The sequence below is a fragment of the Podarcis erhardii genome (genome assembly GCF_964252035.2).
Source record: "Podarcis erhardii genome assembly, chromosome: 1".
Classification (NCBI taxonomy): Eukaryota; Metazoa; Chordata; class Lepidosauria; order Squamata; family Lacertidae; genus Podarcis; species Podarcis erhardii.
The window spans coordinates 84,618,162-84,632,403 of NC_138497.1; the positions used below are offsets into that span (position 1 = coordinate 84,618,162).

At 41.9% G+C, this 14,242-nt stretch overlaps 1 protein-coding gene across 1 annotated transcript; it reads left to right on the forward strand.

The window, feature by feature from the left end:
• Nucleotides 1-4,463: 4,463 nt before the first annotated feature.
• On the forward strand, nt 4,464-5,399 carry LOC309350872 (olfactory receptor 5AR1-like; the record flags this gene model as incomplete). The annotated part of the gene is made up of 1 exon (XM_081878166.1): nt 4,464-5,399. One exon carries the CDS (start codon nt 4,464-4,466, stop codon nt 5,397-5,399), a length of 936 nt encoding a protein of 311 aa, XP_081734292.1.
• Between the last annotated feature and the right edge of the window lie 8,843 nt (nt 5,400-14,242).

Here is a 14,242-nt window from a genome sequence, read left to right on the forward strand (position 1 = left end):
AGGTTTGAAGAGGGCAGAGCACAAAGTCAAAGAAGTCCCAGATTGCTTGGAAAGGACCCAGAGGAGGAGGAGACATAGAGAGCTGTAGGAAGGCGGGGACCGTCAGCCCTCACAATTGCATCATTGGAGTAGGACCAACTGGTAAGAATTGCTGTGTTCACTAAGCCTGAGCTGGTTTTGTTTCATTGAATAAAGAGTTTTCACTGGAACCTTGTGAGTTTTTGCTGACCTGGCCCCCACTTCCGCCTTGACAGCAGCACTGCCAACAGCCTCCTATTCAAGGCCTTCCAGTGCTGGTTCCTCACTGCACACCTCCTTGCCACATCAGCATCTCGAGAAGGAGGAGGAGGAGAGGGTTGGGAAACCCTTTGTAGCCTCTGCCTGCTACTCCTCACTCCTCCTGTCTACTGAATATGCCAGTGATATCAATAGGAAGGGGCTTCTCACCCTCCTCCCAAAGGTGCACCCGCCAGGACTCCTTTTGGAGCTATGTAGTGGAGAGTGACATTATCTGTCCTGAATCTTTCACCATTAAGCTTCATTGGATGTTCACAAGTTCTAGTGTAAGGAGAAGGGGAGGGCGTGTTTCATCTACAGTGGTACCTCAGGTTAAGTACTTAATTCGTTCCGGAGGTCCGTTCTTAACCTGAAACTGTTCTTAATCTGAAGCACCGCTTTAGCTAATGGGGCCTCCTGCTGCAGCCGCGCAGCAGGAGCCCGATTTCTGTTCTCATCCTGAAGCAAAGTTCTTAATCTGAAGCATTATTTCTGGGTTAGCAGAGTCTGTAACCTGAAGTGTATGTAACCCGAGGTACCACTGTATTTCCTTTCCCTATGCCATGCATACTTTTATAAACATATTTATTTGTATTTATGTATTTTCTATACCATCCTTCATCTGAGGATCACAAGGAGGTTTACAGTATAAAAACACAGAAATACACAACAGGTAACAAACCGTCTATCATATCCCCTCTTATTCACCTTTCCTCTAAACTACAGTGCCTCCTCCAATTTAAAATGGGTGTGCTTTTGCCACATCCCAGCTCCCCTGGAAAGGAGGCTACACTTGGTTTTGCCTGTGGGAGAAGTAAAAGAGTTGACCATAGGGCGGTTTGGCCAATGCAGGAGAGCAGTCAGCCAGGCCATTTATTTGCCTCCTTCTCACCAAACTTTCCTGTATACTTTTGCTGCACCCTCCCTCCCTATTCAGTATTGGTCGTTTTGGTTAGCTGCCCTTTGAAGGTGCTTTGTATGAATTATTTTTTTGGGGGGGAGCCAATGTCACATAGGAAAGAGTGAAAGCTGACCACAAAACTGGTAAGAAATAGTTAAGGGGGAACCTAATGGCTGAATATTAAAGTGAAAAACAACCCCATATGAGGTACAAGGAGGATTCTGATTCCTGCAGGGAACAATAGATTAAGTTGCATTTCAGGGTCTGTAGTTGGAGGGGAAATGGTGAGGTGCTGGGATGGCAGAAGGTGATTGGTTGAAGAACGAACAGCTAAGATGCCCTATATTTCCTGCATAGCAGGTGTCATAATTGAAATGCTGTTGGAAGCTTTTTCAACTGGCCAGTAATGCAGTACTGAAAAAAGTTTGACTGATTTGGAATTTGGTGTGAGCCTCTGTACCTGGACTCCCAATGGTAATTTCACCCCAATACATTACATATTATATACCATATTACACCTAGGAATTGAAAACAAAATAACAGGCTCAGACATTAGCACACGTTAAGCCTGATATGTAGATTAAAATTCATTCAGCCATACTTCAGAGGGGAGGAAATTCCACAATTGGGAAACTTACTGTAAAAAAAAATAGAGGAAAATAACTAATGAGAATTATTACTGAATTCTGGAATGTGAATGGGGAGGCAATAATTCTGTTTGAAACTTCTTATAATGACTAGCAGAAACTTGAATGAATTGGAACACTGTATGTCCTCAGGTGACATAAAAACTCATGGAACTTACTCATCAGTTTCAAGCATTTGACTTCTAGCCAATATCAAAGCAACTATAAAATTAGCCTTTCTATCATTATGCCTTACTTTGGGGCTTTAGGAATGGCATCTTTCCTCTTCACAGGTAAGGTTCCTAGCTTGATATATTCTCAGAGTGCTTGGGATGTTTTATTTTTCACCAGCCAGATGATATCTATGAACACTTCATATTTCTGGAAACCCCAAAAAAACTATTTGGAATTTATTTTGGCTTTCTTTTCACAAAAGCTGGGGAGGTTGACTTCTTACGACCCTGCATGAGATCTCTCTTGCAGATTGCCTGTGAATGTAATCCAGAAATGCAGATATTTTTATTCATTGGATAAGCAGTTTATTTGCTTAATGTGTTTTACATTGCAGCTGGATTCAAACCACAAGGAAAAAAATCAGATTGAAATTAAGAGACACATTACCATTGAAGGGAGTGGTTTATCACTCAGTTACAATATTTTGGCATTCGGTCTATATAGCCTCAATCCAAGAAACATTTTTAGGAGAAAATGGAGGGCAGTTTACCTGCTGTAAAACAGTTTACTTCTTTGTTTCTCACAGCAGTGTTGAAGATAACCTTCCTACAGGGAGTACAGTTCATTACAAGCATACAGTGGTACCTCTGGTTAAGAACTTAATTCATTCCAGAGGTCCGTTCTTAACCTGAAACTGTTCTTGACCTGAGGTACCACTTTAGCTAATGGGGCCTCCCGCTGCCACCTCATGATTTCTGTTCTCATCCTGAAGCAAAGTTCTTAACCCGAGGTACTATTTCTGGGTTTGTGGAATCTGTAACCTGAAGCGTCTGTAAACTGAAGCGTCTGTAACCTGAGGTACCACTGTACTTAGATTCTTGCTTTGCTTTAAAATTCTGCTAGCCCAGGTTTCTGAGAGAGCAAGATTTGAATAGTGCAGTATTGCAGTAATAATATTTTTAAAATGAGGGAAAGAAACCCTGAAATGATGGAGTAGCCTTAACTTTTGGAGGACAAAAAAGCTAGATGGAGCTGTCCCATGCTGAACTAATTAGAGCTTTAAAGATGATCTGAACACACACACACAGAGAGAGAGAGAGAGAGAGAGAGAGAGAGAGAGACTTTTAGATACCGAAAATGGTGTTGTTTTAGGTGGGGAAAGTGTTACAATGCTTGCTAGGGATGTGGCACATTACCAGTAAGAGTCCCTGTCACTGGCAAAAGAGAACCTGCAGAGACTTGACAGAGGCTGAGAGATGGAGTAGAGAATTACACAATCCTGACAATTTTATTTATTACTCTGAACTGCTTGTGAAAGAATGGCAGGATATGTGTGAGAAAGAGGGAGGGAGAGTGAAGTGGTCCTATGCTACAGTTGTCCCACAAGGAAAGGGTTTTCTGCAGAAATGAAACATGGAACACATGCAAGGAGATGGAGGCACTTAAGCAGTCTTCCTCTGTCCACAGACAACATTTTGTCAGGAAATGCCCATAACTTAAAATGGCCGCACTTTCCAGGAGAGAACGAAGTCACAAAGAAAGTTTTTGATGAAAAGGCTGAGATAAAATTTAATTTTTAAAAAATGCCCCTGTTGGTGCACACTATTCAGAGATAAGTAGGAATACCCTTCACATGTTGGTTTTTCTTCCACTCTGCTCACTTTGGTGGTCAGCCCTGTGGAATGAATATGAACTCATGCACATAGGTTTTGGTGCAGGTATCCCTAACAGAGTAGCAATGTACACCTTAGTGAGCAGACATGAAAGCCTTGGTTTCATAGAATCTCAGCTGTCACACATCAACCTGCTACAGATTAACCCACACAATCCCAGTGTAGATAGGTACACTTCCTGCAGGCCAGATAATATCAGGTGACTCAAGGAATTGCTCCCAAATGCCTAAGTTGTTGGATGTGAATATAAAAGGTTCTCCCGTAGAGTAAATTAAATTCTAAAACTTGATTTAGTTTGTGTTAACTCTTTCTTTGTGGATGGGAGTACTTCAGTTTAGAGCTTAAGGGCATACGCACAGTTCAGTGGCCTAACTTTACTTCCTGGTGTTTAAGAGAAGGTGAAGTGTGAATAGATGTACCTTTAAACTATGTTAATTGGTCACAGGGTGCAATATTTTTAAGCATTATAGGTAAAATGTTATGGGTAAAATCCAGTTTTATAAAATGAAGGGAATTTTGCAACTAATTCCCATCCAATGTGGAAATAACAGCACCTGTATTTCAATAATGGAAGCAATTAAATTCCAACTTCCATTAGCCCTGACCATAGGATTTGCTGGCTGGGGCTGATGGGAATGGAGACAAAAAAAACCTGGAGGACCAAAGGTTCTACACCCAATGCTGTAGTTTGTGGTATTTGTTCATTCCCCTCAAACGTACAGTTTACTTGAATGAACGAATTTTAATGCAGTCTGGTAGCCATCCAGCTTCAAAAACCATATTCTTTTTAATTCTCTTACAGAGGGATATAGAATGAAGCAAAATGAAAGCACTGTAACAGAGTTCATCCTGGTAGGATTCATGGACCACCCTGACCTCCAAGTCCCACTCTTCTTCTTGTTCCTTATAATCTATGTAGCCACAATAATAGGCAACCTTGGGATAATCATAGTAACCAGTGTGGATGCTCGGCTTCACACCCCAATGTACTTTTTCCTGAGAAACCTCTCCATTATTGATATTGGTTATTCAACTGCCATTGCCCCCAAGTTGCTGACAACCTTTGTGGCAGAGAAGACAACCATTTCCTTCAAGGGATGCACAGTGCAATTCTTCTTCCTCGCTGTTTTCATAACCACAGAAGTTTGCCTTCTAGCTGTGATGGCGTACGATCGCTTCACAGCCATCTGCAACCCACTGCTCTATTTTGCTATTATGTCAAGGAAGCATTGTACTATATTGGTGGTGGTTGCATATGCTTGTGGACTTACAAGTTCAATTCTCCAGACTTCCTTTATTTTTACTTTGTCCTTCTGCAGTTCAAATATCATTAATCATTTTTTCTGTGATGTTCCCCCAATACTTAAGTTGTCCTGTTCAGACACCCATGTCACTCACACTGTGCATTTCGTTTTATCCACTATAATTGCACTGACAACTTTTCTCATTGTTTTGGTCTCTTACATCGCTATTCTTTTTGCCATCCTGAGGATCAGCTCTGCCCAGGGTCGATACAAAGCCTTCTCCACTTGTGCTTCCCACTTGATCACAGTCATTATCTTCTATGGAACCATCTTCTTCATGTATATACGGCCTGGCTCCAGTTTCCCAAAGGATCAGGACAAAATAGTTTCTGTGTTCTATACTCTTGTGATCTCCTTGCTCAACCCTCTCATCTACAGCCTGAGGAACAAAGATGTGAAAGATGCTTTTGGTAGGACGGCAGAGAAGGTGATATTTTTCAAGTAAAAATAGTAAAAGCATGACCTTTTCTTAAGACTAAAGAAAGATATTAAAAGGCTTTGTTTTTCAACTCCCAGTCCCCATCATATGTTAGAGGGCAAATAATGCTATCTAACATGATGACCACCTCATCATGCTAGCATGTAGAAGGAAGCTATAGTGCCTTCTGCAATGATAAATAGGAAAGAGGATTCTCTTAGTTAAGCCACTGAAATAACTAAGATTGTATCTGACTATCTTTCCAGAATAAATAGGTGGAATCACAATGGAAGTATAAGACCATTTGGCAAGCACCCTGTTTAAACAGATGGGGTGAGTGTGGGGATTCACTCTCCAGTTCTGCCCCATCTAATATTTTTCCACTCCTAGTTCCCATCATATGTTAGAGGGCAAATTTGTGCAAAGAAGAATGTGCTCCATGTGTGTTTAGGCTCCTCGCATAATTTAGAAACCTTCATGGTCATGGTTCTAAATAACTCAGGAAATCAATAAGCATAGGGCATATTCCTCTCTGCAGACCTTCATATCCAAAATATTGAAGGGCAGCGGGGTGAAGTAATAGGAATGCATTGGTTCACATGAAGCCTGGAATGCCTGGACATGCCTGTAGCATATAGGAATGTTAAAGAATCTCTGGAATCTTCAGCCTTCCAGATGTTGCTGGATTACAGCTCTGATTGTCCCAGGACCCAGACCATTGGCCCTTCTGGAGTCCAGCAGCATCTGGAAAGCCACAAGTTCCCTTGGAATGGTCCTGGCACAAGTATGATTGAGATGCACACATAAGACAATGTATTATATGGTAATAATGTAGGTGTCAAAACCAGTTGTGTCGTAGTATTCCAATTAAAGTTCCAACATAGATCTATATAAAGTATTATGATTTTGTGGATTTTAATTGTCCATCTCAAAGGGCCCAGTTCAGATGCTGATCTTGTACATGCGAAGTTACATGGTTTTGCCCAAATGTAAATCTTGTTAACTTGCTTTCATTGAACTGCATTTTCCATTTTTATGTCCAGTTTTCAAGAAGTCATTTTAGAACACCGTGCAATCCCTTCTTGTAATACTAGTAGAACACTTGGCCACCCTGGTGAGAACCCTAAGGTACCTCATTTCTAGCTTGCTCGATAGGCTATATAAAATGAGGTGTCCTTGAAGCCTTTCATCCACTGAATGCTGACCCATCAGAAAAGGATAGAGTAGCCATGTGGTTTCCTTGGCGTGCTACTACCCAAGTAATCAGTGATAAGCACAGATAAGCAAAATCCTGGCTTCAGTGTGTGAAAAATGAAGGTGGTATTACCCAACAAGGAGAGAGAAGGATGTGTTCTGGTCACACCCAAGAAAAAATGCTTTTTGGACATCTGTGCTAAAAGAAATGTAAAATATGAGATGAGATGAGATGAGATGAGATGAGATGAGATGAGATGAGATGAGATGAGATGAGATGATGATATGATATCCAGTAGTGGTGCTTTTTGGTTACATAAAATGGTACGTCCTGTCAGATGATAGAAAAAATGTAACACACCTCTTAACTATGCTTGATTCACAATTAGTTACCATTAGAGGAAAATAAGCACCTCATAATGGATAATTGGATCATGAATACTTGGGAGAATGTTCACATAATAAAATTGGTGAACATGATAAGAGTAAAGGGATGTACATAGGTAGATAATCATTTTGTTGAGACATGGTGCTCCTTTTACTGTGTTTGTGGAAAATTACACAGATAAATGTTGAAACACAAATATTGTTGGGTGTTTTATAAAAATGTTACGTTTTCCTATCTACAGGCTGTTTTTATTGTATTTTTTACCTATTTTTAAAATAAGTTGAATCTGCTGTAATTACTTTTATATGTAATCATTTTTGAGAATAAAAAGCTGAAAACAAGAGAAGGATAAAATAACATTTTTTAAAGAATTGTCTCTAGCGTTAGTCAAGCCCACTAAAACTAATGAACATGACAAACTTAGGTCCTTTAAGGTCAATAAGTCTACACGCAATAAAACTAAGTTTGATACAACCAAAACCAGGAAGTTCTACCCACACTAAAAACTTGGTGAAATAAAAAGGCATTAGATCTTCATCTGAAGTTAAAAGAGATGGGGCCAAATGAAGTAACTAGAAAGAGGGTATTCTACATATTGGGTGCCACAATAGAAAAATGGCCAGTCTTGCATCTGAACCAATCATATTTTTGAACATAGTGGAACACATAGTAAAGACTCTTGAAATTGAGCACAATCAGGGAACAGGATTGTATGGAAGAAGGATGCCCTTCAAGTATACTACTTTGAAACCCTTTAGCACTTTACAGTTAGGAAAGGACAAAGTAAGCAACATCTATTCTGCCGTCTTGTTTGGAATTATCTTTTTTTTCAAAGTAAACAAAGTAGCTAATGGCCCATGAAGATGTCACACTTTGGGGAGGGAGGGGAATTTGACGCCACCTTCATACCATATATTTTAAACACTATAAATAGTAGTGGCTTCTTCCAAAGAATTTTGGGAGGTACTGTATAATTTATTAAGGGTGCTGAGAGTTCTTAGAAGACCCCCCATTCCTTCCCAAGAGCTACAGTTCCCAGTGATATCAGTAGGAAGGGGCTTCTCACCCGACTTCCTCTCTTCCCAAAGGTGCACCCGCCAGGACTCCTTTTGGAGCCGTGTAGTGGGGAGTGACATTATCTGTCCTGAATCTTTCACCATTAAGCTTCATTGGATGTTCACAACTTCTAGTGTAAGAAGAAGGGGGGGCGTTTCAACTATTCACTTTCCCTATGCCATGCATACTTTTATAAACATATTTATTTGTATTTATTTATTTTCTATACCATCCTTCATCTGAGGATCACAAGGAGGTTTACAGTATAAAAACACAGAAATACACAACAGGTAACAAACCGTCTATCATATCCCCTCTTATTCACCTTTCCTCTAAACTACAGTGCCTCCTCCAATTTAAAATGGGTGTGCTTTTGCCACATCCCAGCTCCCCTGGAAAGGAGGCTACACTTGGTTTTGCCTGTGGGAGAAGTAAAAGAGTTGACCATAGGGCGGTTTGGCCAATGCAGGAGAGCAGTCAGCCAGGCCATTTATTTGCCTCCTTCTCACCAAACTTTCCTGTATACTTTTGCTGCACCCTCCCTCCCTATTCAGCATGGGCCGTTTTGGTTAGCTGCCCTTTGAAGGGGCTGTGTATGAATTATTTTTTTTGGGGGGGGGAGCCAATGTCACATAGGAAAGAGTGAAAGCTGATCACAAAACTGGTAAGAAATAGTTAAGGGGGAACCTAATGGCTGAATATTAAAGTGAAAAACAACCCCATATGAGGTACAAGGAGGATTCTGATTCCTGCAGGGAACAATAGATTAAGTTGCATTTCAGGGTCTGTAGTTGGAGGGGAAATGGTGAGGTGCTGGGATGGCAGAAGGTGATTGGTTGAAGAACGAACAGCTAAGATGCCCTATATTTCCTGCATAGCAGGTGTCATAATTGAAATGCTGTTGGAAGCTTTTTCAACTGGCCAGTAATGCAGTACTGAAAAAAGTTTGACTGATTTGGAATTTGGTGTGAGCCTCTGTACCTGAACTCCCAATGGTAATTTCACCCCAATACATTACATATTATATACCATATTACACCTAGGAACTGAAAACAAAATAACAGGCTCACACCAAATAGAGGAACATAACTAATGAGAATTATTACTGAATTCTGGAATGTGAATGGGGAGGCAATAATTCTGTTTGAAACTTCTTATAATGACTAGCAGAAACTTGAATGAATTGGAACACTGTATGTCCTCAGGTGACATAAAAACTCATGGAACTGACTCATCAGTTTCAAGCATTTGACTTCTAGCCAATATCAAAGCAACTATAAAATTAGCCTTTCTATCATTATGCCTTACTTTGGGGCTTTAGGAATGGCATCTTTCCTCTTCACAGGTAAGGTTCCTAGCTTGATATATTCTCAGAGTGCTTGGGATGTTTTATTTTTCACCAGCCAGATGATATCTATGAACACTTCATATTTCTGGAAACAAAAACAAAAAACTATTTGTAATTTATTTTGGCTTTCTTTTCACAAAAGCTGGGGAGGTTGACTTCTTACGACCCTGCATGAGATCTCTCTTGCAGATTGCCTGTGATTGTAAACCAGAAATGCAGATATTTTAATTCCTTGGATAAGCAGTTTATTTGCTTAATGTGTTTTTATCTGACATTGCAACTGGATTCAAACCACAAGGAAAAAATCAGATTGAGATTAAGAGACACATTACCATTGAAGGGAGTGGGTTATTATTCAGTTACAATATTTTGGCATTCCGTCTATATAGCCTCAATCCAAGAAACATTTTTAGGAGAAAATGGAGGGCAGTTTACCTGCTGCAGAGCAGTTTACTTCTTTGTTTCTCACAGCAGTGTTGAAGATAACCTTCCTACAGGGAGTACAGTTCATTACAAGTATACAATGGTACCTCTGGTCAAGAACTTAATTCGTTCCAGAGGTCCGTTCTTAACCTGAAACTGTTCTTGACCTGAGGTACCACTTTAGCTAATGGGGCCTCCCGCTGCCACCGCACAATTTTTGTTCTCATTCTGAAGCAAAGTTCTTAACCCGAGGTACTATTTCTGGGTTTGTGGAATCTGTAACCTGAAGCGTCTGTAAACTGAAGCGTCTGTAAACTGAGGTACCACTGTACTTAGATTCTTGCTTTGCTTTAAAATTCTGCTAGCCCAGGTTTCTGAGAGAGCAAGATTTGAATAGTGCAGTATTGCAGTAATAATATTTAAAAATGAGGGAAAGAAATCCTGAAATGATGGAGTAGCCTTAACTTTTGGAGGACAAAAAAGCTAGATGGAGCTGTCCCATGCTGAACTAATTAGAGCTTTAAGGATGATCTGAACACACAAACACACACACACTTTTAGGTACACAAAATGGTGTTGTTTTAGGTGGGGAACGTGTTACAATGCTTGCTAGGGATGTGGCACATTACCAGTAAGAGTCCCTGTCTCTTGCAAAAGAGAACCTGCAGAGACAAGGTGGATTTCACTTGACAGAGGCTGAGAGATGGAGTAGAGAATTACACATAATAAATAAAACTAAAACTTAGTTTTAGTTTTATTTATTATGTTTTATTTTAAAACATAATAAAGTTTTATTTGGTTGTATCAAACTTAGTTTTATTTTAATAAAAATAAAACTAAGTTTGATACAGCCAAAACCACGAAGGGTATTGCACAGACAGGTGAAAACCCCCACCCCCCACCCCAAGGCCAGCTCCCGCATGGAATAAAGACACACGACACTGTCTTATGGGGTTAAAATTGGCCACAACTTTATTTAAGATTCAGGTGTAGGGAGACCTTGGCTTAGACCTTGGGCCTTTATCGCCCCCCAGACCCCAGACCCAATCTGGGGAACATCAGATTGAGTGAGGATTGAACTGGCTCTGGAGAACGTCTGTTCAAGCAGAGAGCCCACCCACCCCCCAATTTGCCGCTACATGGGGGAGACCAATGACAACCTCTCAGTGTATGTTCAGTGACTCCCCTCAGAACAATCCCTTTAATGGGGAAACCTGGGATCGTTGCTACAGGGGGTGGCATGTGTCACCGCTTCACGCCCCCCTCAAAAAAAAAATTAGGGAAGAAAGACTAAAGGATTCCATCCAAGGCCTGTAACCACCAAAGTTGTAACGTTTTGCTACGGGGAAGGCAAAACCAGCCAATGCAGGAAAATTCCTTTCTGGCCCTTTAACAGTGACCAATACATAGCAGCGCAGGCATCCCTGTGAAGAAGAAGTTAACCTGCAAAAGAAAGCTTAACCGAGGGAGGGCGGGGTGGGAGGAGCTCTGCAGCTGACTATGATCCCCCAGGTAAGTTCCACCCTCTATTGTGTGGGTAGGGAAGTCCCACCCCCTACCTGGCCCACTCTCCTGGCAACGCCTCCCCCACCGGGATTGGTTGACTGTCCGAGGTTGGGGGGGAACCCTCCAGTTATCCAGCCTCGGGGGCGGGGGGGGCAATGCCAGGCAATACTGCTAGGAGCCATGTAGGATCACGGGTGCTGAGCGCATCCACGCAAAGTACGCCCCCCATTTAATGTGGGGAGCATTCATTCTACAAATTGGGTGCCACAGTAGAAAAATAACCAGTCTTGCATCTGAACCAATCATATTTTTGAACATAAAGGACCTGACCATTAGGTCCAGTCACAGACAACTTTGGGGTTGCGGCGCTCATCTCGCTTTATTGGCTGAGGGAGCCGGCGTACAGCTTCCGGGTCATGTGGCCAGCATGACAAAGCCGCTTCTGGCGAACCAGAGCAGTGCACGGAAACGCTGTTTACCTTCCCGCCGGAGCAGTACCTATTTCAAACTGCTAGGTTTCAAACTGCTAGGTTGGTAGGAGCAGGGACCGAGCAACGGGAGCTCAGCCTGTCGCAGGGATTCGAACCGCCGACCTTCTGTTTAACCCACAGCGCCACCCACATCCCATTGTAAAGCCTATTGAAATTGAGCACAATCAGGGAACAGGATTGTATGGAAGAAGGCTGCCCTTTAAATATGCTTCTTTGAAACCCTTTAGCACTTTACAGTTAGGAAAGGACAAAGTAAGCACCATCTATTCTGCCATCTTGTTTGGAATTATCTTTTCAAAGTAAACAAAGTCGCTAATGACCCATGAAGATGTCACACTTGGGGAGAGAGGGGAATTTGATGCCACCTTCATACCATGTGTTTTAAACATTATGATACTACTTTAAACAGTCATGGCATTTTCCAAAGAATTTGGGGAGCTATAATTTATTAAGGGTGCTGAGAGTTCTTAGAAGACCCCCATTCCTTCCCCAGAGCTATAGCTCCCAGAGTAGTTTGACAACCAATGCTTCTTCATGGGGAACACTGGGAATTGTAGCTATGGCAGAGGAATAGGGGTCTCCTAAAAGCTCTTAGCACGCTATAATAATATATTATAGCTCCCAGATTAATTTGGAGAAAGCATCTTGCTTCTGCACTATACAGCTTTCAGTGAATGCTGAAGATGCACCTTTTTGCCCTGGTCTTTGACAGCTGAAATATCCATTTTCAGAACCCACCACATTCCTGTGATTCTACCTTTCTTTTAAATAGTGCTTGTGGCGATCACACAGGGTCCCCGGACATTTGACGGTCTATTGCTCCCTGTGCCACCACTATGATCACTTTTCCGCTGCCACCAACCTGCTTCTCTTGGGTACACATGGAGTCCAGACAGTTGTTAACATTAAAACAAATAATCAAGTTTATTTTGTAAGCCTGAACAAGTTTATGGTTTCAGTTAATTTTTCTTGTCAGTTTCTTATCCTTAGTTTACCAACCCTCAGACTTATCCTCCCTCTTCCTTCTCCAACTCCCAACAGATTTCCACACAACTCCAACTCTAACTCTAACTCCTCCCCTTGGGTTCCCACTGGCCAATCACTTCACACTCAACTCATTTAACCCTTTCCTTATGACCCACCTAGGAGGGCAAACGCCACAGTGCTTAATACTAAGTGTCAAAGGATAGCCAGCAATAAACCACACTGTGCATGCTGTGCATGCTCTTTATTAGCAAAAACCCGTTCCACACAGGAGGGTCTTTGCCTACTGGGCACAGCAACTCATCTCTGGTAGGACTTGCCCCCATGAAGCAGTTGCAGAGACTGAAGTTCCTTGCCTCCTGGCAGGTGCCTAAGTCCCCTCCACTCCAGGGTTTTTCCAAGCAATAGGATACAAGGTGCACACATCACCAATCTCCCCTCTGCCCTTTTCATGCTTCTCCTGGATCTGGCAAATCTCAGCTGGGCCAGCCAGAATAAAAAGCTGGGCAGGAGACCTGAGCAAAGACTGCCTCATTCAGGTCTGCTCCCCAAGCCACGCCCCCTAGGCTGCCACGCATCAGCTCATTCAAATCTAAGGGTTTGGCGGGAACCCATGAGCCTCTGCACCAGCCGAGAGGGACAACTGCATCGGGCCACCACCGCTGCTTGCCGTGGAAGTGTGGTAAGCAGCCATTCTGGCACATCTCAAACCCCTTGGGAGTGATCTCCTTGCTACTAGCTAATTCATTATTTCTTGCATCAGTTGTGTTTGAAATCTCTAAAGATGGGTTTGGGGAATATTTTTCCAGAAGCCTCAGCTACTGGGGATTAATAATAAAATTCTTGGGGCATCATTACAATCTTTTCCCCAATAATTTCGTCTATAATTTGTCAACAGGAAGCAAATGGCACTGGGAATATTTGGATAGAACATCTAAATGATGCATTATTCTCACTATAGAAATAATGGTCCCAATCCAACTAAAGCTAATTTTAATGCAGTCCCATTGAAAGCAATGGAACAAGTTATTTCCATAGATTTAATTAATCTGCATTGTTTTCTCAAGATTGCAGATTTGGGCTAGGATTCAACTAACAAATCCTTTCAGAAGAAGCCCTGCACAAGGGGTCAGCTTGCACAATGGGGCTTCCCCCACCCCCACAAAAAAAGAACACCTGGGAGGACTCCCAGAATAGCATGCAGGTGGTGAAGGCAGGTTGTTCCATTTGGTCATCTCATATGCTTGTGCAGAAGGAGCATTTGCAGTAGAACCAATCAGATAAGAGGGCCAGAGAGACAAACGGAGGAATGTGTTGATTTCCGATTCCCTCAGATTCTCAGTTTTCAATCTTAATTTGGTTCTCCACAGTTCTGTAGCAAGTAGCAATTATTGTTGTTGCTGTTTTAAAAGAAGTCCTCATTGAACTGCATCAGTATTTTAGTGCAATTACCTCCTAATAAACACATTAATTTTGACTA